General features: G+C 36.9%; 2 protein-coding genes across 12 annotated transcripts in view; one reads left to right on the top strand and one right to left on the bottom strand.

The window, feature by feature from the left end:
• The first annotated feature begins 184 nt into the window (after positions 1-184).
• Positions 185-17,176, top strand: Rpe (ribulose-5-phosphate-3-epimerase). 8 transcript variants are annotated; one of them, XM_070017926.1, is made up of 7 exons: positions 199-349; positions 1,009-1,028; positions 7,230-7,309; positions 12,695-12,834; positions 13,073-13,207; positions 13,996-14,082; positions 16,569-17,176. In XM_070017926.1, the coding sequence occupies exons 1-7, from the start codon at positions 239-241 to the stop codon at positions 16,584-16,586; spliced, it is 591 nt and encodes a 196-aa protein (XP_069874027.1). In that variant the 5' UTR covers positions 199-238; the 3' UTR covers positions 16,587-17,176. The 8 variants fall into 8 exon arrangements, with proteins under 8 accessions (XP_069874010.1, XP_069874027.1, XP_069874037.1 ...); XM_070017936.1 differs by having other exon boundaries at positions 16,544-16,640; XM_070017900.1 differs by having other exon boundaries at positions 203-349; positions 16,540-17,176.
• A 994-nt stretch (positions 17,177-18,170) lies between these two features.
• Kansl1l (KAT8 regulatory NSL complex subunit 1 like) overlaps positions 18,171-25,376 on the bottom strand; it is a 107,860-nt gene continuing 100,654 nt past the window's right edge. For all 4 annotated transcript variants that reach the window (XM_070017864.1, XM_070017887.1, XM_070017879.1 and 1 more), the window contains 4 exons: positions 24,673-24,727; positions 22,547-22,659; positions 20,785-20,953; positions 18,171-19,996 (listed from right to left, as the gene is read on the bottom strand). In XM_070017864.1, coding sequence (XP_069873965.1) covers positions 19,766-19,996; positions 20,785-20,953; positions 22,547-22,659; positions 24,673-24,727 — 568 coding nt within the window. In that variant the 3' untranslated portion in view covers positions 18,171-19,765. The remainder of the gene's footprint in view (positions 19,997-20,784; positions 20,954-22,546; positions 22,660-24,672; positions 24,728-25,376) is intronic.

The raw sequence follows: 25,376 nt of genomic DNA, 5'->3' as shown, positions 1-25,376 counted from the left end.
AAAGCAGCTCAAGTAGACAAGAAGTGTGAAGGCTGAGAACCGGAAGCAAAAGCTCCCCCTCAGGCCCCGCCCCCGGAGAGGCGGGACTTCCTTCCTTCCCGGGCAGGATACTTCCGTCAGAATCCGGAAGAGTGTCCGGAGAAGGGGCGGGGCCCGAGCTGCGCGCCCAATCGGAGCTGTGGCTACGCCTCTGCCTGCCGCGGACGCGTGAGGTAACTCGGTCTAGGAAACCAACACCATGGCGTCGGGTTGCAAGATCGGCCCGTCCATTCTCAACAGCGACCTGGCCAATTTGGGGGCCGAGTGCCTCCGGATGCTAGACTCTGGGGCCGATTATCTGCACCTGGATGTAATGGACGGGTAACTCCTCCGGGCTCGGGGCGGGCTGGCCGCGCGGCGTCGGGACGGCGCGCCTTTATTGAGCGCCTGTTGGATGCACAGCCGCCCCGGTACTTCGGGGCGCCTCTGGGTTTTGCTGGCGATCTTGAGAAGGGACCTGAAGTGGGGGCCGGAGCCTTTCCGGCTGGAGCTGACCTGACCTAGCATCCGGAGCTCCTCCCCTCCCCCTCCCAACGTGTGGTGCGAGGACCCGGAAGCGACCTTCAACCTCTAGTGGGACATCCCTGGCAGGTGCATGGAGAGAAGCTGAGGACCAAGGAGATAGGCATGACTTGCCCAAGCTCATATAGCTAGTTAGTGGCAAAGCTGGGGAGAGCAGACTTTGCGTAACGCATAGAAGAGCTTGGAGTGAGAGAGCCAAGTGCTGCCCCTGGCCGGAGAGTTATCTTGGGCAAGCCACTCAACCTCATTGAGCTTCGGTTTCATTACTTGAAAGATGGGAATGCAGACACAGCCTCTTGCTTAGGCATCTTTGGAAGATGAAATGAGCGAGTGCAAGTAAAATTGACAGTGGCCTGGCTTAGAGTGAATTTTCTATGATTTTTTTGTTTTTGTTTTTGTTTTTGGTCATTACTCCGATTCTGATTTTCCTATCTATTTTCTCTTCAGGCACCCTGCTCTTCAGGGAGGTCAGTTTTTTGTAAGTAATTTTTTAAGCACTGTAGTTATAGCACATAATATTGTTTGGAATCAGGGTACAAGTTTCTTCAGTTGGAAACCCACCTAGAGAAACCAGTTGAGACTCTTAAAGATTACAAAAGATTGTGACAGATTTACAAACTTAGGTTTGGCTTTGCCAAGTATCTCTGAACCCCACTGTTACTTGTGCCTGGAAACATAAAAGCCATTACTTTGGGTCGAGGTAGAAAATGTAAATTTATTTCGAATAGGCAAAAATTGCCCTCATTCATATTTGCAAATTGGTGTAATTTACAAAAAAAAAACTGTGTTTTTTTTGTCACTTTTTAAAAGAATTTTGCCTTCCGTTTTGTTCTGTTTGGTTAAACTTTTCTCTTTTTGCATTCCACTCTTAGGAATCTACCTAAAGTTCTGACCCTCCGATACTAAGACTCATAGACTAAATGTGTAAGAAAAATAGTAAATGCTATCTCTTAAAAGCTTGATATTTAGTTTGTTTGCTATCATATATAATCCTACAGACCTACTTGAATGCTTTCTTGAAAGTTCTAAACTTTAAAGGATAATAGGAGTATATACCTTAGAGGTGGCAGTACATTTTGTGACTGAGAAAACACTTAGTCTGAGAATGAAACAGCTAGGTGCTGCTGGTGGCCCACACCTATAATCCTAACTAGTCAGAAGATTGAGATAAGAGTGAAGTTCACAGCTGCCCAGGCAGAAAAATCTGTGAGACTCTTACCTCCAATTAAACAGCAGAAAAGCTGGAAATAAAGGTGGGGCTCAGGTGGTAGAGTGGACAGCCTGGAGTGAAGAAGTCAAGTGAGCCTGCAACGCCCTGAGTTCCATCTCCAATACTGATACCAAAAACTTTTTAAAGAATGAGAGAGGCAATGAGGATGCATGTGTGTTTGATACTGAAGCCATTTCTCTTTAAATGAGTCATGTATGGGTAAGTGAATGGATAAGAAAAATAGTTGGTCAGTGTTTGCTGATCAAGAGTATTAATGACAACAGTGGTGGCAGGAGCTCTTGACTGTTATATTATGGTGTTTTTTTTGTGAATTAATTTCTGTGTCTATGAAACTGGAACTGTTACCATCAGCATTTTTGACAATGAGGAATCCAGTTCAGTCATTCTCAGACACAATAATGGTGGAGCCAGAGTTAGAAGGAATGTAACAGCTTGTATTTGCTCAATGACTAAATGGTGTTCTTATATCCTGGGCTCATATATACAATGATTTAAGACACTCTCTGTCCTTGAAGAGCAACTAAGATTTTTGCACACTTATTTTTCTGAATTTTTTTTAAAATTTTATTTTATTTTATTTGAGAACATACTGTACAGAGGGGTTACAATTACATGGGCAGGATAATGCATACATTTCTTACCAAGCATTGCAGCCTCCTCCTTTGTTTACCCTTCACCTCCCTTCCCAGCCTCCCTTTCTGAATTTATTTTATGTTTCCCCTCCCATACTGTAATACTTTCTGGAAACAGGATCTAAAGTACCTTAACAGGCTTATTTATGATTGGTTAAATGAATGAACAGTTAAGTCATAATAGGAATCTTGAAGCAAATGCTTTTGCTCCCTCCCTGCCTATGGCAGATCGTAAACGTATTAAGTGATAAAGATTTTTTTTTTCATTGATCTTCATTTGCTAGGAAACAGTGGTTTCTGCTTACACAGTTTTCATACTTTCTTAACCTTCACACAGTGTTTGAAGTAAGAGCTATTTTTTTCATTTGCAATGAGGGAACCAGTTTAAGGGAGTTCATCCCCTTATCCTGCCAGGATAGACAGAACCTAGCTGAGCTGGTGCCACTATTTCTAAACAATGTGCTGCAATGTTTCCTAGGTCAGGGGTAAGAAAGTGGGCTGTGGACTCCTTTTTTAAACTTCTCTGGCCACAAAGTACCTGTCTCCTGATACTTCCCCTGTGTTTCTTTCGTTCCTGGTTCTTATTCCTGGTTCTTATTATGAATCTTCTAACATTACACTTTGGATGTGCTTTTTATTTTCAAGTCTCTTCCTTCCCCATTTAGAAATACCCGGTTTTTCTCCTAGTTAAAATTGAATTTATCAAGCAAGTCAGAAACTAGTTTGGGGAACTGTGGATGGCAAGACTCTGTTATGGAATAATGGAATATGTGGATAAAAGACAAATTGACTTTCCAGAGGTGGGGTGGGGCTGGGATAACAGTCTGATAAACAAAATAAATATATTATGACAGCACAGTGAATGGAATGAGTTCCTAGGCATAGGAACCGAGCAGAAGCTCTTCCTAAATTAATTACCGTATTTTAAATTTCAGAGTTTTAACATTGATACAGGATTTCTGTTGAAAAGGATTTAGAGCTTTTCCAGCACCAGCCCACACTATGGCAAGGCCATGGTAGCTGAAGCTGAGTGGGGCAAGCACCTTTAGCCAGTTGGGTATTCATCACCCCTACCCCTCCAATCTGCCTGCCAATGCCCATTGGCAAGTGAGTTGGTGATTTGTGAGTCACAGAAAGAATGTTTTCTGGTTATAGTTGGTACATTTTATACCAACCTTAATCCTCTTTCCATTTTTGCCTTGTTTGTTCTACTTGTCCGAAGGAGATTTAATTTTTTATTTAATTTATTTAAATTTATTTAAGTATTACTTTACTTTATACAACCATATTTAAGTACAATTTAGGCTTTAGGGTGGAACATCATAAAACAATTTTGTTCCTGAATTACAAGCAGTTATAGTTTAATTCCAGCAAGTTGAGAAAAAGAAATACTTCTTTATTGCACTTTATTTTGTTCATACTATAACCCCAAAAACACCGCTAGGGAAACAATACAGAGTAAGATGATGAAATCTCTATTAGAGGGAAATAAGTTAGCATTTTCCAGGATGGCCTGATCGAACTACCTGAAACATTGGTTAAAATTTTAGAAACTCAGTCCTATTTGGAGTCATTAGGCTTGAAGTAAAGGCTGTAAGTCCACTTATAGCAAATGTTCCTGTAATGACGGTTGTCTGGCAAATTCAGGACACCCTGACTTGATGCCTAGGTTTGTGGCAAATTCAGGACACCCTGACTTGATGCCTAGGTTTGTATCCTCTGTGTGTGTGTGTGTGTGTGTGTGTGTGTGTGTGTGTGTGTGTGTGTGTGTGTGTGTGTGTGTGTGTGTGTGTGTGTGTGTGTGTGTGTGTGTGTGTGTGTGTGTGTGTGTGTGTGTGTGTGTGTGTGTGTCTGTGATTAGCTACAATAAGTTTTGAGTTTTCTCTAAGAATATAAGTACATTTGTTCTTCTAGTCTCCTTAGTAAACCCAGTACATCAAATTGATCATCCATAGGACAAACTATTCACATAATTTTGGGTCAGTAGCTGTGTAAGTTGTGCTTGTTTTTCTCAATAAAATAAGTATTAATTTTTTGATTCTCACAGTTCTTTAGAATGTTGTTATTCCTGTTTTATTACTTTATTGTCTTTAAGTAGTTGTACAAAGGCATTTCAATTCAACATGTCATTTTAAATGTTTCTTTCATAATAAATGAAACATAAAGTTGACAACAAAATCACCTCCAAAGCCACAGTACAAATGAGAAGAACAGCATATGAGGACTGAAGATGTGGCTCCGATGATAGATTGGATGTCCAAGGCCCTGAGTTCAATCCTTAGCATTCCCAAGAAAAATGTAACAGCATTTACAAAACCTATTGATTCTAGAATTGTAAAATATTCAGTTGGTGGCACTGCCTGCTTACTTGACCCTTATTTCTAGTTTAAATAACACAAGTATCTTGTCAATAATTCTGAGAGTAATTGCTCTTAAGTAGATGGTAGAATAACTTTCCAACTATTGGATATCTAGCCTCCAAAGACCAGCTAGCATGTTAATGAGAAGGTCCACATGGATCTATCTACTTTATCCATCCATCTCAGCTGTATCCTCAATTCTGAGCTCCTGTCATCTTCCCTGGACTATTGACATAATTGTAGTGGGGCAAATGAACATAGTAATTAAGCCCTACATTGCCTGTGTTATCTTGTATGTCCAATACTCAGTGGTTGTGTGACATCCATCCTTTTACTCATGTGTAAAATACAGATATGGTACCAATGTTGTAAGATTGCTGTGAAATTTTAAAATTTTAAGGTATAGGAACTGCTTAGGACTTGTATCTGAACTGTATATGTGTTTTAGTTTTTATGAACATTCAGCCTATCAACTGAAGTATTCTCTTTTACTAACCACCATATCAATAATCAGTTGGTATATCTTATCAGTTTTATTGTCTTACTATTCTTTCTGTTCCTGGCCACTTAGCATTAGCTCTTACCTTTCTTCATGTGATTATTGTTCAGTCTAACTTCCTGCTTTATTATTTGTATATTATTATTTATATCTTACTCTAAAGCCTTCATATTTACAATGGAAACAACTTTGTTTGGAATTTGATGCTCAATTTGATATAGTCTACTTAAAGAATTTTTCCTATCAGCCACACTGATCAATACCATTCCTTCTTCTTTGAACTAAACTTGCTTGTTTCTGCCTTCACTTCATTTTTTTAATCTTTGCTTCATTTCTTTTCCCACAAAGTCTGTTGTCTTAGTCTGGTGATCTTCCTTTTAACATTATGGAAGGTTAACTTACAGAATATTTGCTTATTTGTATCTGTTTTATCTATAATCCTGTTTTATCTATAATCTCATATTGTCTTCTTGTTATTATTTACCTTTTTTCAAAGCCCAGATTCAAACAACATAACATTGTAGTTTATTTCTTAGTTATTTTAACAGTTCCGGAAAACTCTCCTTCCATGTAGTAGCTCAAAGCTCTTTTCTTTTCCTATGGACACTCATTCCTGAGAGGATTTACTGGCTGTAGGTAAAGTGAGAACAGAAAAGGAGTATAGTTGAGCATCTCTCCTCCAAAATGCTTGGGAATAGAAGTGTTACAAACTTTGCATATTTTCAAACTTGGTTATGCTTACAGATAGAGAAGGAGACATTAGGGGGATAAAACCTATGTCTCAACGTAAGAGTTGTTCATGCTTCACGTATGCCTTACACCTCTCCCAAAGGTAGTTATACAGTATTGTTAGTGCTCCTGCATTTTCACTGCAACCTGTCATGTGACAAGTAGAATGCATGGCTCATATTGGTGCTCAAATAATTTCCATTTTGGATGTTAGATTGGGAATATTCAGTCAACACACTTTACCTTCTGGACTCTGTATGACACATATCACTCAACAGGATCCATAATGAAAAGTAATTATGTGGGCTGCATTGAATGTAAAGGGGGCTGGGAAATTTTCTTGTGTGAGCTTCCCACTGACAAGTAGTATAGCAGTGAGGTTGGGAATTGTGGTGTCATTTGCCATCTCTATCATTTTGACAAATGAGATTGTGACCTCTTTTAGGATAAGTGGGGCCGGTAATAGTATATTTCTTTATAAAACATAGTACCTGATGTACACAGTATGCCACTCACATATAAGAAGTTTTTGTTACATATTTAAGTGAACAAGTGCTACAACAGAAAGATTAACTGGGGTAGGTTCAAAGTTAAATAGTTTGGCTCCAGTGCAGCAGACATAATATGAATCCTATCACCACAGACTACTAAGTGGATGACTCAAGGATGTCAGTGATCTTACATTCTACTAGTAGGTATGGTTCATTACCTGGCATGTAATAAGCTTTCAGAAAGCAGTGGTTATTATTAAGCACATTCATTACTGGTTATCCTAAAAAATAATTCAGTTGTCACTTCACAGCTGCAAATGAAATGGATTAGGAGTAGCCACAAGTCCCTGGGAGAGGCAAGGATATCTGTGTTAATGTCCTAAATTTTACTAACTAGTGTGTGACTTGGGCAAGTCATAAATTTGGGGGTTTGTCATCTTTCCATTGATTGCCTATAATTCATAACTGTTGATGAATTACAGACTATTATGAAGATGTGATATTATGCATTTGTTCAGTTCATTTACATTATAAAGCTGTTTTGTAAAGCTGAAATTTCCAGTTATATTTGGTTTTAATTTTTCAAGTATTTATGATGTTAAGTGTTCAGTTGAATAAACATTGCGATCTCAGCTAGTCTCCTCTACCTTTATCAGAACTGACATTGAGAGAAATACAGAAACTAAGCTGAAAACATTTCAGAGTAAGATTTTGTTTGTCTTGTAGGCATTTTGTTCCCAACATCACCTTTGGTCACCCTGTGGTAGAAAGCCTCCGAAAGCAGCTAGGCCAGGACCCTTTCTTTGGTAAGTGGTTGTTATGCCATTTGAAGCTGGATATGTTGTTCAAATAAAGGAAACATGGATGGTTTACTTCTTAAACCAAGTTCATCTTGCACCTTTGCTATTTTCCCTCCAAGATTGTTCCTTGTGCTGGGTCTTCAGTGGCCTGATTTTAGTAACTAGCCAATCTCTCCTACATCAGGACCTTGGTATTTGTGCTAATATCTTTGCCTAGAAAGCTGTTCTTCTGGCTAATGAGTGATTTTTGGGTCTGAGGTCATATGACATTTCCTCTCAGAGAGTTTGAACACTTACTCTAAATTAGCCTTTATCCAGTGATTGATTACCTTGATTTTCTTAGACTTTCCTTTAGTCTGAGGTTATTCAATTATATATTTACTGTGGTATTCCTAAAGCTTTCACACTTGATTGTAGCACTCTGTCCTTATTAATTCTGTTTTGAAATCAGTTGCCTGGTTAGTCTAGATGCCATTTATTTCTTGCAGGTTGGAGCTTTCTACAGATTATGCTGATATATGCTTGATTTGGAGGTTATAAAATATTTCTGTTTTGGGTAATATTGGAGTGTTAACTAGGGCCTAACATTTGATAGGCAGGTCTTCTACTACATGAACCATGCTCCCATACTTTTTTGATACAGATATTATCTAGATAGACTCTAAACAATTATTTGTTTGCTTTGTTGTATTGCCCTGTTTTGAGCTACAAAAAGCACCTTGATCCTTGTGTTTTGGGATCCTTGATCCAGATACAGCGATGGCAGCTCTAATCACCACATGCTAAGTTGTTGAGATAGGCTCTCATTCTTTGCCTATGGTTACCCTGAATCACAATTCTCCTAGTCTCTACTTCTTGAATAGCTGAGATTAGAGGTGCGTGCTACTGCATCTGGCTTAAATTAAGGTTTTTGAGATCACATAGTAACCTGGAACTTATTTCAGCTATAACACAGATTTGGTCCATATGTTTTTTACAGCCATCATCTTAGGCTCAGCCAGCAATTCTTTACTTGCCAGATGTCTGGTACATGAGAAACTATAGGTGTTTATAAGTGCTGTTTTTATGTAACATAGAAATAAAAATTTTAACTTGTCACCATATTGTAGAAATATTCTCTATATTCTGTCCAGTATAGTATCTACAAACCATATGTAGCTTTTTAAGTTAAAATTAAATATGCTTATGAGTTGAAGGTTTTTTAAATCACATTGACCACATGCAAGTTTTCAGCAACAGGTGGCTAGTGATTACTGTCTTGACCAGTGCAGCTATGGATCATGTCCATTATTGCAGGAAGTTATGCTGGCTGGAGCTGCTGGAGTGTGCACATTTTGAACCCAAGAAAATGTGCATTATTTTATCATTCCTGGGACAGAGCAAAGAACATTCTACCAACATATTCATCTTCTTGAAATTTCCAGTGTCAGTGGTTTTCTAAAACAAAATTTGGCTAATATTTGAAAAATGTATTTTCCAATATATTTTTCTTCTTTAATTGGTGTATTCCTGATTCTGTAAACTTTTCTTGTGAATCACAGTTATTGTCAATACTGTTGTGAGAGATGATGAAATCGATTGTCACTGTTTGCTCCCAGTGTGCAGTAGCCAGAGTCATTTTTTTCTCTCTCCCTTTTACTTGGGTTCCTGGTATTACTTACTTATGTTGTCTGTCTCCTGTCAATATCTTCTTTCTAATTTTCCTCCTACCACCACAGTTGCCTCCTGGTTTTACTTTGTTTGCTAATCAACTTGCTAATTAATCCCTTTAGAATTTGGTCTAAAATAAAGATAAATGTTCCATGGACTTTTATGTTTGGGTTATTACAGACAGTTGTTCTTATATTAAGACACATTTTTTGCATTTTAATTCTTTACTCCAGGTTATTGGACAATTGCCTGGATATACTTTAGGAACTAGATCGAGTAGTATGTGTAATTTCTAAAGTTGTCAACTGGTCAGTCTTAGTAATGAATAGAAATAACATTAATAAGTAATAAATCTAACATCTAATAAAGGATTTAAAAAAGTGTCTTAGACTTTGGGCTCAGTCCCCCGTATTGAGGGGAAAAAAATGGAAAGAAGGAAAAAAGTTTGTTCTTGTTATTATCTAAATCAGTGTTATTCAAGTGTACTATTGGGACCCATGGAAATTCCTAAGACCTATCTATGTCATCTTTTAAGACATTTTCATAATACTAAGACAGTGGTTGTGGTTTTTGTACTAATGGTACAAAAGCAGTAGTAAGTTAGTCACCTCAGAGCAGTCCAGTGACACCGAGGTATAATCATAGCTATTACATGCCAGACTATAATGTGTTTGCAAATTATCTTTGGTGAAGCCATAGAGATTATTGTTTCTACTAAGTGCTGGTCTTTGTGCATGTGGTACTGTTTTTTAATGTTTATGTGGTAGTAGGAAGTGCTTCTAAAGTACCATATATAGTTTGTGTTATGATCAGAAGTAGCCCTTTTGTTGTTGTTTTTAATAAACCATGGAGAAACAACTACTAGATAAACTGATTCGGAGACTTGGCTGTTTCATTGTCATTTTTTCTTTAAAACCAACAACGAAGTCACTTCAAGGAAAATCCCATCAGTTTGTTGCCACTAATAATAGAACTTACAAGGGAAAATTAGAACATTAGATTGCATCTTACTGTCCTAAGTTTGACAGCCTCTTAGTTTAGATACTCCTCACATTTTAATGGGGTTCTGTCCCAGTAAATGTATTACAGGTTGAAAATAATAGCTTAAGTTAAACCTGAATGTAATACTCCTTACCTTAAACGTGCTCAGAATACCTGCAGTAGCCCATAGATGGGAAGAGTCATCTTAACGTAATAACAAAGTGTTGATTATCTCATCTAATTTATTGAAAATCCTACCAAAGAAACACTACCAAATACCTGCAAAAGACCAAAATTCTAAGTACATTTCCTTTACTGTAAATTAAGCCATTGTAACTCAATGACCACCTCTCTGTACTGTTTCTTCATATATATATATATATATATATATATATATATATATATATACACACACACACATATATACATATATACATATATATACATATATATACATATATACATATATATACATACATACATACATACCTATATGCATACCTGTGATAAAATTTAAGACACAGATACTAGCAACAAAAATATTAAAGTTATAATAGCATATTAAAATAAAAGTTCTGTGACTTTAGTCTTTTAAATTATCTTTATGGACCTTCCCATATAATGTGAGATGATATTTAAATGATATACTGCAGGATTCTCTTCTGCATATCTGAATTACTAGCATATCTACCCTTGTGCTTTGGAGCCATTGTTAAATAAAGGTTACTTGAGCATAGCACTGTGATACTGTGGTAGTTTATCTGATCATCACAGATGGCCATTAAGTGGGGCAGGTACTAGATACATTATGGATACAGCAGAAGGGGCTGATTCACTAGGTAGGATGCTGGGGATAATCATGAATTGTTTATTTCTGGAATTTTTGGTTTAATTTCTAACCATAGTTGACTGCAGAAAACCTCAGAAATATGAGTGTGGGAAGGGAAATCATGGATGAGGGGTAACTACCATATAATCTTAGTTACAATTTAATAATTTATTTTATAATTTATAATTTGAAATGCCTTAGTTTGAATTGTAATGCATTATTTATAAATTCAACCCATATCAATGAAAGTCTTTGATGAGGCTTCACAATTTGGAAAAGTCAGAAGGCTTGGTAATGAGATGTTTGAGAAGTGTTTCTTTTTTTCTTTTTCTTTTTCTTTTTCTTTTTTTTTTTGTTGTTGGTTCTTGGGTGCTTGAACTCAGGGACTGGGAACTGTCCCTGAGCTTTTTCACTTCAAGCTAGTACTCTACTACTTTGAGCTACAGTCTGCTTCCTGTTTGAAACTCTTGATCTTACCTTAATTTGTTGACATGTGACTTCCTGAAATTGTAGGGACTCTCTGGAGAGCAGCTAGTAGTTAACTGTATTAGTGTGGGTGAGGATAATAATAGGCTGTAAGTTGAGTGAGTTAACTAGACCTTTTAACTGAGTGAACTGAATTCTCCTTGTTTTAATACAAAGAGAAATGAAACATCAAATGGAATGTAATCTTTTTAAAATAGTATTTTGCCTATTAACATATGCTTTAATGGAATTGATTTGACCAGTAGAGAAAGATTTGCTTTAGTCTTGACTTCAAACTCTTGCTAACTTTTCTTACAAAGTTTTACTGAGTTTAATAATCTTGGTTAAGTTGTGGAGTGTTTAGCCAGGTCAGAAATATATTTCTTCTAATAAAACATACTGCTCACTCCCATCTGTCTGGTACAGGTTCTTGTCAGGGTTACTTCTTGGTCTAGCTTCTTAAGCTGTCTTCTCATGAAATGCTGTTATGTATGTATATTAACCAAGCATTAGGATTAATGTAAATATCAGACTTCTAATCGCTCTGCCTTTCCCTCTAACTCTGTCCCTTTTGGACTTTCTTCCACTTGGTTAACAGCACTTCAGTTCTTCTCCTTGTTTAAGACCAGACCTTTGGCCTCATCTTGATTCCTTTCCTCCTGCCTCTACCTCTAAGGCTTCAGCAGTTCCTATTGCCTATAGATTCACATTTTTAATTATTGCTATCATCCTTCTCATCTAGCTTACTGTCATAGTAGCTACCTTGGTCAGGCCTTGTAACTTAACTCAAAATCCAGTATTGAGTTGGTGTTTCACACATTTCACTTGGAATAAAAGCTTTCTGTAAAACTCTGCTGTCTCCCTTCTGCGTGGTTCTCTGACCTTATCTGCCCCTGCCAGTATTAACTCTGCCCCAGCCACTCTGGCTTATCAACTGCTAATCTAGTTTATATCTTAACTTCTTACTATGTTTATTCTTTTTTCTCACCTACTAAGAGTAATCTTCAAGACAGTGGAGAAACAGAAACAGCAGCTGAGTCTTTTCTTCTCTTTCCTTTCCTTGGGCCTAGAATAGCTAATGTACAGTAAGTGCTCAGTAAAGCTTGCTTGGAAGAATCACAAAGGCTACATGGGTAATTGGACTTCTTTTTAGAGTGATATTTCCTGGGCCTGGACTTAGCTTTCCTGATCTCTCATCATATGCAGCTGTGGGAATTTTTGTGAAAATGTTTTGGTTTTTATTTTCCATGAATGACTCTAACCAAACTGTCTTGAGAATAAAGGAATTCTGAAGATAGGGCGTGGTCTGTCCACCTGTGCTTTTTTAGATCTATCCACTTAAACAGTTTTTGTCATGTCAGAAGAATTTATAATTGAAATGGCAACACTAAAAGCTGGTTCACCAGCTTTTGTGAGCCAGATGTTGTCTTGCCAATAATATTAGGAGCTGTGTATTTTCTTTCTAGACATGCACATGATGGTGTCCAGGCCGGAGCAGTGGGTAAAGCCAATGGCCATAGCAGGAGCCAATCAATATACCTTTCACCTCGAAGCTACTGAGAACCCAGGGGCTTTGATTAAAGACATCCGGGAGAATGGGATGAAGGTAGGAGAACAGTAATATATATGATTCCCTTTCAGAGTTTGGAACGTTTGTTGGCAAACAAGAAATGATAGGGAAAGAAAACCTGACACAAACATCCTTCTTCAGCTGTGAAGTCTACATATAAGTAGACTTATATGTGAGTTTACATATAAGTCAGTATTTCTACTGGGCCTGAGAGGCCACAGCAATATAGTAGGAAATAATTGTTAATGTGCTGTAGCATGCTTGTGTCTTACAGGTTGGCCTTGCCATCAAACCAGGAACTACAGTTGAGTACTTGGCACCATGGGCTAATCAAATAGATATGGCCTTGGTTATGACAGTGGAACCTGGGTTTGGAGGGCAGAAATTCATGGAAGATATGATGCCAAAGGTAAAAGAAGTATTTCTCTGTGGGATTTTACTCATTAAGCGTAGATTGAAAGGCTGCCAGTTAAGATGTGTCCTACTATAGAAATGAAAATATGGGGATGCCTACTCATCTTTGTAATAAAGCATAATAGGAAATGTAACAGGTTTTGGTTTTAAAATCAGAATTGATACTACATCTCTATTGTGAAATTTACCAGAACTGAAAAGAACTATTAGTTCTCTTGGGAGTTTTCATTGAATATTGAGATATTTTCTTTATCTTGTTTCCATGAAGTAAAATCTTTGAAAAGGACTGTTAATTAATGTTAATTGATATTCTGCCAAACAGAATAAAACTCTTTCAGTACATTAAAAAGCATGGTAGAGGCTGAGCATGGTTGCACACATCTGTAAATCTCAATCATGCTAGAGTACCTTGCTCATGGTTCCAGGCTAACTTGAGCAACTAACCCTCATCATCTCAACAAAAAACAGACCATGGTGGCATGTAGCTGTGGTATAGCTAAGTCTACCTCTATGGGCTGAACCTTGGCAAAAACCCAGATTCTGTTTGAAAAACAAAAGCAAAAAAATGAAAAAGCTAAAAGTGTGGCTTGCAGGGCAGAGCCACCTGCCTAGCAAGTGTGAGGCTTTGAGTCCCAAAACCTTTGTGTGGACATTTTTTAAAAAGAAATAATCCCAATAATGTTTTGTAGAGATACAGTTCCTTTATGAGTGATATTCAGTTTTGTTTGGTTGTTTCCCCACATGTCTTCTCGAAGAATCACTGTCTTTTCATGTTGTACGTAGGTCCACTGGTTGAGGACCCAGTTCCCATCTTTGGATATAGAAGTCGATGGTGGAGTGGGTCCTGACACGGTGCATAAATGTGCAGAGGTGAGTGCTTCTCAACAGCCCAACCTGAAGACACTGGGTTGTGGGGCAAAGAGTTTGTGTTACGAGGAAAGGAGTCCACCACTCAGAGACAGCCTCATGTAAAAAGATAAATTTACTGGGGAAGTGAATAGCTAACTGGCCAGGGATGCAGCAAGCATAGACTTGGGAGCTGAAACTGTGACCCCGAACTGCCCACAAGCTAGGGTTTTTAAAAGGCAAAATCCATGCAGTCAAGCCTGACGACACACAGGTGGCCAATGGAGTTACAGTCTGCCTTATAGTAGCTGTTTAAACTAACCTATCATTTTGGTTTGAATTGGCACACAAATTTGGTGGGCAAAAGGCGAGGCTTTTCCTATAAGTTTTGCCCATCTGCAAATCCCGGAAACAAACAGGGCTGCAGAGCAACTCAGCTATTACAATTGCTCATATTATTTCCTAAGCTGACTGACTTTCATCTTAAAATATTTTTGTTTTACTGTAGGGGTAGGAAAATAAAGAGCTGTGAGTAAATTTCTAAAGGAACAAAAGTTGTTAAATAATGAATCCTGGTATCTCAGTTAATACTGAAGAAAATTATAAATATGTGTTGTTACTGTTTTGGTGGTGTAGGAATTTGAACTCAGTCCTCTCATTTGCTAGGCAGGCGCTTTTTTGCTGAGCCATGTGCCAAAACCTTTTTGTTTTAGTTAGGTTTAAGATAGGTAAGAATTTTACCTCAGAGCTGGCCTCAGGTTACAAATCTCCTACCCACATCTCACAAGTAGCTGGATCACAGGTATGTATCACCACACCAGCTTATTTGTTTTTTGTTTTTGTTTTTGTTTTTGTTTTTTTTTGGGGGGGGGGGGTCTGGTCGTGGTGCCTGAACTCAGGGCCTGGGCGCTGTCCCTCAGCTCTTCAGCTCAAGGCTAGCGCTCTACCACTTGAGCCACAGCACCACTTCCAGCTTTTTTTCTTTTTGCTTATGTCATGCTGAGGAATCGAACCCAGGGCCTCAGGCATGCAAGGCAAGTGCTCTACTACTGAGCCACCTTCCCAGCCACACCAGCTTATTTGTTGAGATGGGCCTCATTAAACTTTTGTTTTTGCTGGTTTCAAACTCGGCTCCTACCAATCTCTGCCTCTTGAGTAGCTGGAATTACAGGCATGCATAACCACACCCAACAGAAGAAAGTTCTTTATACAAAAAAAATATGTTTAATGCCTGCCCTTTGGAAAATTAAGTTCCCAGGTCTTGAGTGAGATTTCCTTATGAAAAGAGGGAGAAGAAATTCTGTAATGGCCATACTTTTCGGCATTTCTACATTTTGGCATTCACTCAGGAGGTAGGGACAAGGATGGTCAAAAGTATGAGGTCTGCAGGCTGCTGGTGGTAATCCTAGCTATGCAGGAGGCTGAGATCTGAGGATCAAAGTTCAAAGCCAGCCCAGGCAGAAAGTCCTTGAGACTCTTACCTCCAGCCACCAGAAAACAAAGTCAAGCTTTGGCTCAAAGTGGTCGAGCACTAGTCTTGAGCACAAAAGCTCAGAGACAATGTTGAGGCCCCGAGTTCAATCCCCACAACCAACAAAAAAGTATGAGGCCAATCTTCACTCCATAGCCAGATCCTGTTTCAACAACATAAAAACAAAAAAGCTTGTCAGTGATAAATACTTATGGGAAAGGAGTGGCCTTGTTATCCTGGAACCATTTTTGTGATTGCTTTAATTGAAATATTCTTTGTCACTTGGCTGTTTCTGCTCAGATGAAGAGATAAGAGGTAACTGTCAAGCTTATTTTTAAGATTTCTATGAGGAATGACCATTTATTGAGTGACTGGTTCTCGTCAGAAAAATGTTCCTGTGCTATGGTTTTCCTCCTCCTAGCAGTGAGTCACAATAGACAGGAGTTTTCTCCTCAAGTCAAATCCTGGGACAGAGTTAATTTTTGGAGGTTATATTATTTGAATTTGTTAATTTATTTTCATTTATTTGCTTCTGTCTTTAAAATAGCATCTTGACAAACTTCAAAACTGTTCTGGAATGCTAAGAAAACTTAGACATTCCATTCTTTCTGACACAAAATCAGGAATACTTTAATGTTCCTAACATTCTGGGTAACTTCACATTTTCATAATAATTGTCCTTTAAATCTAAAATAATTCAGATAATATGCAATTGTTTCTTTAATATCTCTGAGGACATTGGTGGGTGTGTGTATGGGTGTGTGGGTGTCTGTCTGAATATATATTTAAATCTTAGCAGAATATTCTAAATGCTTATTGATTTGTTAGACACATTAAAAATAATTTTATAATCACAATTTTTAGTTTTATGTCTCCTGCAACTACCTGGCTCATCTTTAAGTAGCTTTTGGACAGAGTTCTAGAAGAGGCAACAGTAAACTTATTTAGTCCAGTAATACTGTTGGGGCTTTTCTTCTTTAAGGCATAACTTGAGTGTTTACTTCTTCCAGGCAGGTGCTAACATGATTGTGTCTGGCAGTGCCATTATGAGGAGTGAAGACCCCAGATCTGTGATCAACTTGTTAAGAAATGTCTGTTCAGAAGCTGCTCAGAAACGTTCTCTTGATCGATGAAACCACAAGGAACCCAATGTTTGCCCATGGAACCCTTTGACTGCAAAACAGGAGTATTGACTACCAAATCACATTGCATTTGAGTGCTGCTTTTCTAACAGTTCTTCATTCCAGTGACTCAGATCTATTGTGCAGAACATTAAGAGGTTAGAAATTGGTTAAAAATTGGTCTGTATAGATACATTCTTAGGGATGAAATTTTAAAATTAATATAATGAAATAATGCTGTTTTTCTTGGAAGAATTGATTTTTGTAAAGAGTGAAAATATGGCCAAATTGGGATTACGAGTAGAAATGTGTCTTAATGCCTAAGGAAGGCATAGTATCTACTACAAAAGATTTCTGTAATTTTAGAAAGTGTTCATTCTGTCATTTCTGAACTATTTTCCAAAAGCAAAGGAAGTCCTTGTCTAAATCCTTTTTCTTTTTTATTCTTTTTAGTTTAATCTCTGTTATGATTTGTGTATATGCTTGCTAAGGAGAACTAAAATACATCTTTGGATGGGAGGACATGCATAGGCTTGCAACTGAGATGTTATTTTTCCACTTCTAGTCTAACAATTGATTCATTAAAAACTGCGAAACCAATGTAAGAAGCCCTAAGGTTCTAAAGTGCATGCACAAATGTTACCAAAGTGAGGAGTCTGCTTAGTTAGAGCAGGTAGTATAGTGATTCCTCCCTGCCCCTGATTTTCTCTTACCACGTTCTTAAAGATGGGAAATAGAAAGGAAAGAAAGCCTCTGTATGGAATTTATATTGACTCTGCCCATATGTAGCTGTTTGGTTATACCAAATCACCCACCATTTTTACACTTAAACATTTATATGTTACTAGAACTTCAGTAATATATAGACTTGTGCTGAGGATTCCCACATAAGTTGCCATGTATGTGGGAAGTTTCCAATACTGTTCCCAGAATTGAGAGTACAAAGTGTCTGGCATTATGTAATTTTATGTTTTATGTGCTATAAAGCACCTTAGTAAACCTCTAAATTATTCCTATAAGTAGTAAGACATATTTTATTGCATTTAAAATACAAAGAAAGTAGAGCTAAGGTTTCATACAGTAAGGTATTCAATTTCAGGTATCTATTTGAAAAACAAAACACAAAAAAACCCTGAACAGGTAGCTTATAAAGCAAGAAACTTTTACTTAATATTGTCTTATTTTCAGTCTAACATTACCCTTAGTGGAAGCAGATGGCCAAGAGTATTCTGCAACTTGGATCTTGACCCCCAGGGATACATATTTTATTCCAAGAAAGACCAGGTAGGCGAAGAATGTCAAGAGACAGTTAATTCATGAATTATTTATTACTGTTCCCAGTTATGCAAAGACTATTACGTATTAGCTACTTCAATTTTCTGAATACTCTTGCCATATAATAAATATTGCAATAAATGTTGGGATTGATATCATTAAATTTCTTGTATCAATTTCAGGGTCAATATCACTACATTTCATCAAACTACTATGAATTTTGAGAACTGAGGTTAAAAAATAATAATGCTAAAAGTTATAATGAAATAGAACTTAGATTTCTTCTTACTCTACAAGGTAAAAAATTTTCCTTAATATCTGTTTTTGCTTGTATTAAGAAAGGGTTTGTGCATGAATTGGTAATATCTAATCAAATCACACAACACAAGGCATATAGAAATAACTTTAATTAAAAAACATACATAGAAGATTATAATATCAGACATGACAAAGATTTGAATTTATTTGCCAGGAAAACTTGAGTTTGTCTGGCTTTTCTTTTCTTTTTCTTTAAAAATAAATGTACAGTAAAACTACAAGCAAAAGTTTGTAACTGTTGAATCTGAGTGTTTTCCCCTTTGCAGGGACCAATATAATTTCCAATCCTGAACAAATATTTGGATGTCAGACTCCACAGACTCTAGGCCAAATAGCTAGAGTTTTCAGTAATGGGTACTATAACTTAAATTACTTTTTACATGACAAAAAGTGATTTATACAAATTGTCCTTAACTTTCACATAGAAGAAAAAATAATATAATAGCTTTAAAAGAAATTTTCCACCATGCACACTCCTCAGTATCTAATATTGAAGTCTTGACCTTTGAAAATGTTCAATTCTCAAATGTAGGATGTAAGAATAGATGTTTATATGAGTAGAGTAAGCTACCACAAAGAAAGACCAAATTAGCTAGAAATATAGTAAGGTTCCCATACTAGCTAGATATTAGCTAGAAATATAACCATTTACAAAATTTTATAACACTAAAACGTTTCTGTTCGTTGCACAGTTTAAATTGGTGTTTTTTTTCTTCACTAAGAACGTAAAATTCAAATTGAATTTTCAAAGATGACATAGCTAAAATGCATCCACAGTAACTCTTAATTTGATTGTCTTGAGTTCTGGGAGGAGTAAAATAGAAAGTAACCTGTGGTTAGTCCAAGTGATACCAGTGATTTCAAATAAATGAGTATCATGTTACCTTATGTAAGAATTTCCATAAATAACTTCTATGGTTAAGCAACAAAAACAAGAACAAATACCCTCCCTCTCTTCATAGCCAAGACATATATTAACAGTGGAAACCTGTGCTTTATAGTTATTGCAGCATATATTGCATAGAATAGTTCTTACATGCATTTTAAGTGGAATGGGATGTTTCTAATGTAATTTTAAAACTATGTGTGCATGTGTGTATATGTGTACATATTCTATACACACATATTTGTATATTTAATATATTTCTGAGGCAATTTTGGTGAATTACCATGTGAACAGAAGAAAAGATAGCTGTCATTTGATGCACAGCAAGTGTGTCAGGTGGCGGGAAGGCATCGTCTTAAAACTTAATAATGTGACTTGGCACCAAATTGCAGCACTTGACACCTTATATAAGAAATACAAATGGCTAGCACTTGTCTAGAGCTGAAAAGCTAGCTACTTCTGTGGTTCAAGAAGGAAGAAAAGACTTTTCTTGCCTCTTATAAACAGCATGAAAGAAGAGTACATGCAGTACATTTTGTAATCTGGAACTGTGACCAGAGGGAGTGGAAGATCCACAACAGGGCTATTTTTCCTCCTCGCTTCCATTCAACTACAGTTTTCCCAGTGTGTTCCCTGTCACCTGTTTTTTTTAACATTAGTGAGTCCCAGACCGTAAGTTTTATACTCTTCTATTCCATCTAACTGCTTTTTTGTATGGAGGCCATTCTCTGGTGCAGTGGTACCGAAGACTTCACCATGAAAAGCTGTGCTGGCCCTCTGAGTCTCATCCTTGCTTTCATCCTGGCAAAGCAAGGCTGCTGTGTCCTCATCTTTCAGTGGAAAAGCCCGTCGTTCCCACCACAGAGACTGAAGGGGGAAACAATTTCAGTTAAGTTTCAGCTAATTTGTTCATTCACTTATCAAATAACCTGCCCATGTAAATTTTGTCATTATTTAATTTTGTTCTTTTAGTATATAGATTTTCATCTGTACCTAAGTATCTCAATTGAAATTGGGACTCTGAGGATTATTTCTTTGTTTCTGAAAAGAAGAGGAAATGTCACAGGACACTGGCCTTCATTTTGGCCTCAGAGCACTTTAGGCAAATCTTTTAAAAGTGTTAGTTTGATGCACTTCTTCAATACCTTCATTTCTGGGTTGTAGGTATGACTAGCAGTAGAACACCTGACTAGCAAGTGCAGGGCCCAGAGTTCAAATAAAGGTACAGGAACTTTATGGATGCAGTATTTAGAAGATACTGTCTTAAAGTAGACAATGGATCTATAGAGAGACAAGTAAAAACCTTTAAAAGGAGAAAAGTAGCCCTAACATTTACTATGTATCAGGTGCTATTGTCAATGAATTAGATTTGTTTCATAATGAAACTTTGATGGTAAATAGGTACAATTTGATAGTGACATGTTATGCCAGTAAACATAAAACAAAACCCCACAATTCAAAAAAACCATGATTACTGTTAGTAATGAAACGGGAATGCTGCATTCCAGATCTGAATCTTACCCAGTATTGTTAGAAAGTGTTTCACTGAATGTGAGGCTGATACATAATGAAACATTGCAGAAAGCAGTTTATAAAAGGTTAACAAAGGAAAAAAAGGCAAAGAAAAGGAAGTGTACAGTAAATATTATACTTACCTTAAATTCCTGGTTTTGCTTTAAAGAAGGTGAGTCTTGTGCACATAGATCGAGGTTCTCTGAGAGAGGTTGTGGAGGGCTTTCAGCAGCACATTGCTGACCACTACTGAGGTCATGAAGGTATTCTTTCAAAAGCAGGTCTGGCCCTTCAACATTTTTACTGAATGCTCTAGAAGAAAGTAATTGTTACCATCTCCATCTTACCATTTTATTAGCCTAAGGTTATCACTAAATGCAGTTAATAGCTTTTCTTTAAGCAACTCTACCCAGATAATATAAATTCATAAGATCCTCTTCCTGGTATTATTTTCATAGCAAATGTTTATATATAGTACTTCATTAAAGATTCTGTAAGTTTTAACAGAGGTTTTTACTTTGTTACTTGATTTATTTTACTTGGAGAACAAGAAAGGGCAATTTGTTGATTTCTACTGTTTTAGAGTATTCTGTGATTATTGTAATGTTATCCATGAATGCCTCAATTCACGTTTTCCTTTATTTCTGGAAAGTTTTCTTTCTGGAATGTAGAGAAAGATGAGAATTCCAGACTCTCATTTGTTAGGAGAACTCAGATCAAGGATCTACAGCAAATCTTGATATTCAGATCTAACTAGACAAAGATGTTTAACACTACTTAAATGAGATGGCCTCTTAACTGAAGTGACTGCCAGACTTCAGATGATTTTGCTTTTTGAATTTTGGCCATACTAAAAATGAAATATTAGTATAATATAACCACATGCTTTCAAATATAGAATTATTAGTTATATCTTCTTTTTTCCTCCTCCAAGAGCTATTTGTGTTTTTGTTTTGAGACAAATTTTCACCTTTGTAACTCAGGCTGACTTTTAACTGCCAGTTCTCTTTCCTCTGCCTCTCCAGTTGTGGATTACACACATGTACCAATGTACCTGGTTCTACTGTGTTTTAAAGATTAAGCCAGGCATTGGTGGCTTACACCTGTAAACCTAGCTACTCTAGAGGCTAAGATCTATGGATCAGCCTAGATAGGAAAAGCTGTGAGACTCTTATCTCCAATTAACACCTTAAAACCAGAAGGGGTGGCATGGCTCAAGGTGGTAGAGCACTAGCCTTCAGCAAAAAAGCTCAGGAACAGGGCCCAGCCCCTGAGTTCAAACCCTATGACCGATGCCCTCCCACCCACCCCCAAAAAAGTGCCTTAGATGATTTGACTTAGACAAGTTCTTTGGGGAATTTTATTTAAATATTTTTGAAGTAGCTATGTGAAAATAGATTACTTATATTCTATTCTCCAGTGTTCTGTCCACTGTTAAAATAGATTGCAATGGCTTGCTTTTAGTGGTATGTGTATGTTTGAGATAGGGTCTAACTAGCTCAAGCTGGCTCCTCCTGCTTAAGCTTTCCTACTGCTAAGATCATAGATATACATGTACCACCACACTTGGCTAAGATGACATTTTATAGAGAGAGAAAATTTTCATACTGTTTGCTAGTTAAGTCTATTCCTGAGCCTGGTAGCATACTTGAGAAATAGAATAGAATGAAATACAGGAAATTATTTCATTATTGTGTAATTAGCCAAACGTATTTTGGCTTTAAAAGCTCAGTGTGTGTATAACATGTAACTGGGGGCGAGGAGGGGAAGGCACTATACATATTAGTACATAATAGTTGATGTCACAGCCTTGTATTTTTCCTTCTATTGGTTTTCCCCAAAATTCATGCAGAATTTCTGTTCATTCCATGTGGATTCTGTAGCTTTGGGATTTCAAGTACTTGCCTGCTATTTCTTCTATGCCACTTGCTTTGCTCCCACAGTGACCACCTGGCTTGCTCTCTCTCTTCATATTTTTTGTGTCTTAGAGAGAAGATTTCATCAGAAAGATCTTCTGTCTGGAATTAGTAAAAGCAAAGAAAAAAACCTTTTGCTTCTGTGAGAAGTCTTGAAATAAGTTTCAGACAGTTCCTCACCTAAAGAACTATAGTAAGCAAACACTAAAATAAATGCAAACTTTATCAGATACCCTCAAGTTCCTGAAAGGTATCAGTCCAATTTTTTTGACTTTTATTGTCAGCTTATGTTCAAAAGCTAGATCACAAACAAGTTCATAGTGCTTTCCATTTTGCCACACTGTACACAAAATAGTCTTAAGGCTTTATTCATCCCACAATTTTTATTTGATTGTTAATTGTGGCACACATATTACTGTTAAGAACATGTTAATATCAACAGAAAGTAAAAATCGAGATAAATCAGAATTTAGTTTCTTAATGTGGAATTCTAACCCAAATGACTGGGTTATGGTGTTTGGGTATTTGGGTTTATCTAATTCTAGAGACAATAATATTTTGATTTTCCTCACAGATTTTCTAACACATTTTTTCCTGTTACATTTTACTGTTGTTGTTGGTGGTGGTCATGGGGCTTGAACTCTGGACCTGGGTGCTTGTCCCTGAGCTCTTCAGCTCAAGGTGAGCACTCTACCCCTTGAGTCACAGTGCCACTTCAGTTTTCTGAGTGTTTTATTATTGGTGATAAGAGTCTTATGGACTTTCCTGCCTGGGCTGGCTTTGAACTGTGATCCTCAGATCTCAGCCTCCTGAGTAGCTAGAATTATAGGCATGAGCTACCGGAGCTTAAAACAAACAATAAAATACATTGTTTTTGAATATCTAAAAAAAAAAAGAAAAAAGAACTTATTAGAAGATGGAAGGGCATTAAAAAAGTAATGGTAGTTGGAAACCATGACTGCTGACACAGACTGTTGAGTATTTTCTGTCATATTGCTTCTAGTGACCATCACTTTGGAATTAGTTCAGTTGTATAATATTGTTTCTTGAAACTCTTATCTTAATAACTTTTGCATGTACAGGTCTCCCATCCCTTATGTACAATTCTAAAATACAAGACCCCTGAAATAATAATGTTTTGGATTTTTTGTTTTTGTTTTTGTCAGTCATGGAGCTTGAACTCTGGGCCTGGGCACTGTCCCTCAGCTCTTCAGCTCAAGGCTAGTGTTCTGCCACTTGAGCAACAGTGCCACCTCTGGTTTTCTGGTGGTTTATTGGAGATAAGACTCTCATGGTCTTTACTGTTTTGGCTGGCCTTAAACCACAATCCTCAGCTCTTAGCCTCCTGAGTAGCTAGGATTAGGCTCAAGGTTTTGTTTTTTTTTTTAATATAAAATTCTTAACTTGATCTGAAATGGTATGGATATTGTTAGTGTTTATTCCATTTACTATACATATTTTACTACAGAAACATTAATGTTTGCTTAATATTATAGGAATGCTGAACTGAGGGTTAATGTGACATGTACCCCATTTTCTAGAGTTTTGTTTTCTTTTAGAGACAGGCTTGATTATATTTGTAGTTACATTTTTATAGAAACTTTTTAAAAATATTTTTTAGTTTTAAAATTGTTGGAATTTAAGTGGTTGTACAAAGGAGTTTCAATTCAATATATTAGTTTATGAGCATCTTGATCAATGTCACCCTTCTCCATATCAGAAACTTTTTTTTTTTTTTGGTTGTGGGACTTAAACTCAGGACCTGGGAGCTGTCCCTGAGCCTCTTTGTGCTCAAGACTAGCACTCTACCACTTTGAGCCACAGCACCGCTTCCAGTTTTTGAGTGGTTAATTGGAGATAAGAGTCTCATGGGGATTTTTCTGCCCAGACTGGCTTTGAACCTCAGTCCTCAGTCTCAGCCCCCTGTGTAGCTAGGATTATAAGTTTGTGCCACTGGTACCCAGCTGAGAAACATTTTTAAAATAAAATTACCCATTTTGAAACTTCCTTTTCATAAATGAAAAAAAAGCCAAAGCGTTTATATTTCTTTGTAGTTTCTTAAATATCACAATATGTATATGGTATAAGTTTTCTATTCAATAAAAGGTAGCTTACCTCTTCTTCACCTAAGTTACATTTATCCAGAGGCTGAAGAATTACCATCCTCCAGCTGTTGAAGATACAAACCAGTTTCAAACAATTCTTATTTTTGGCAATTTTAGTCTCTAAGCACAGATAAATAATATCTTATTCAGGGTGACTTGTATAATTCTAATGGTTGAATTTAGCACATTATTCTTTTTTATAAATGAAGAAAAAAAGAACAAAGAGAAGACTAACCTTTAGTTTTGGCTTAACAACTAACAGTCTTTTATGCATAGCTGCATTTTCTGTGTAATAAGTATGTACTAGATGAAAGTATGCTCATAAACTGACTTGGCCAAAAAGGAGGGAAAAAAGACCTGATTTGTAGTGTTTTTGGTATAAAAATGGTTATGACTCGGCTAAATAACAATGGGCTCATGGAATTCTATACTGAACAATCTACTAGTGCTACTAGCTAGCTTTAGCCTACCACTACAATAAAACTTGAAAAACATTGTTGCTGTAGAACATCCCAGTCACAAATGATACTATTTATTTTTATTTCAACAGTTCTCATAATATCTCCCAGATTACTATATTTCCCTTAATACCTCAAAGTAATTATACATGGGAGGATTTATGAAATTATAATATTGATAAGAATTAATAGTTGTCCTGAGTGGGGAATATGGCTCAGTTGTAGAGTGCTTGCCTAGTATGCGCGAAGCCCTGGA

This window comes from Dipodomys merriami, unplaced genomic scaffold (genome assembly GCF_024711535.1).
Source record: "Dipodomys merriami isolate MVZ:Mamm:240054 unplaced genomic scaffold, mDipMer1.0.p SCAF_1, whole genome shotgun sequence".
Classification (NCBI taxonomy): Eukaryota; Metazoa; Chordata; class Mammalia; order Rodentia; family Heteromyidae; genus Dipodomys; species Dipodomys merriami.
Note: the sequence above shows the minus strand (reverse complement) of the source record. Positions and strands in the feature narration are given on the sequence as shown.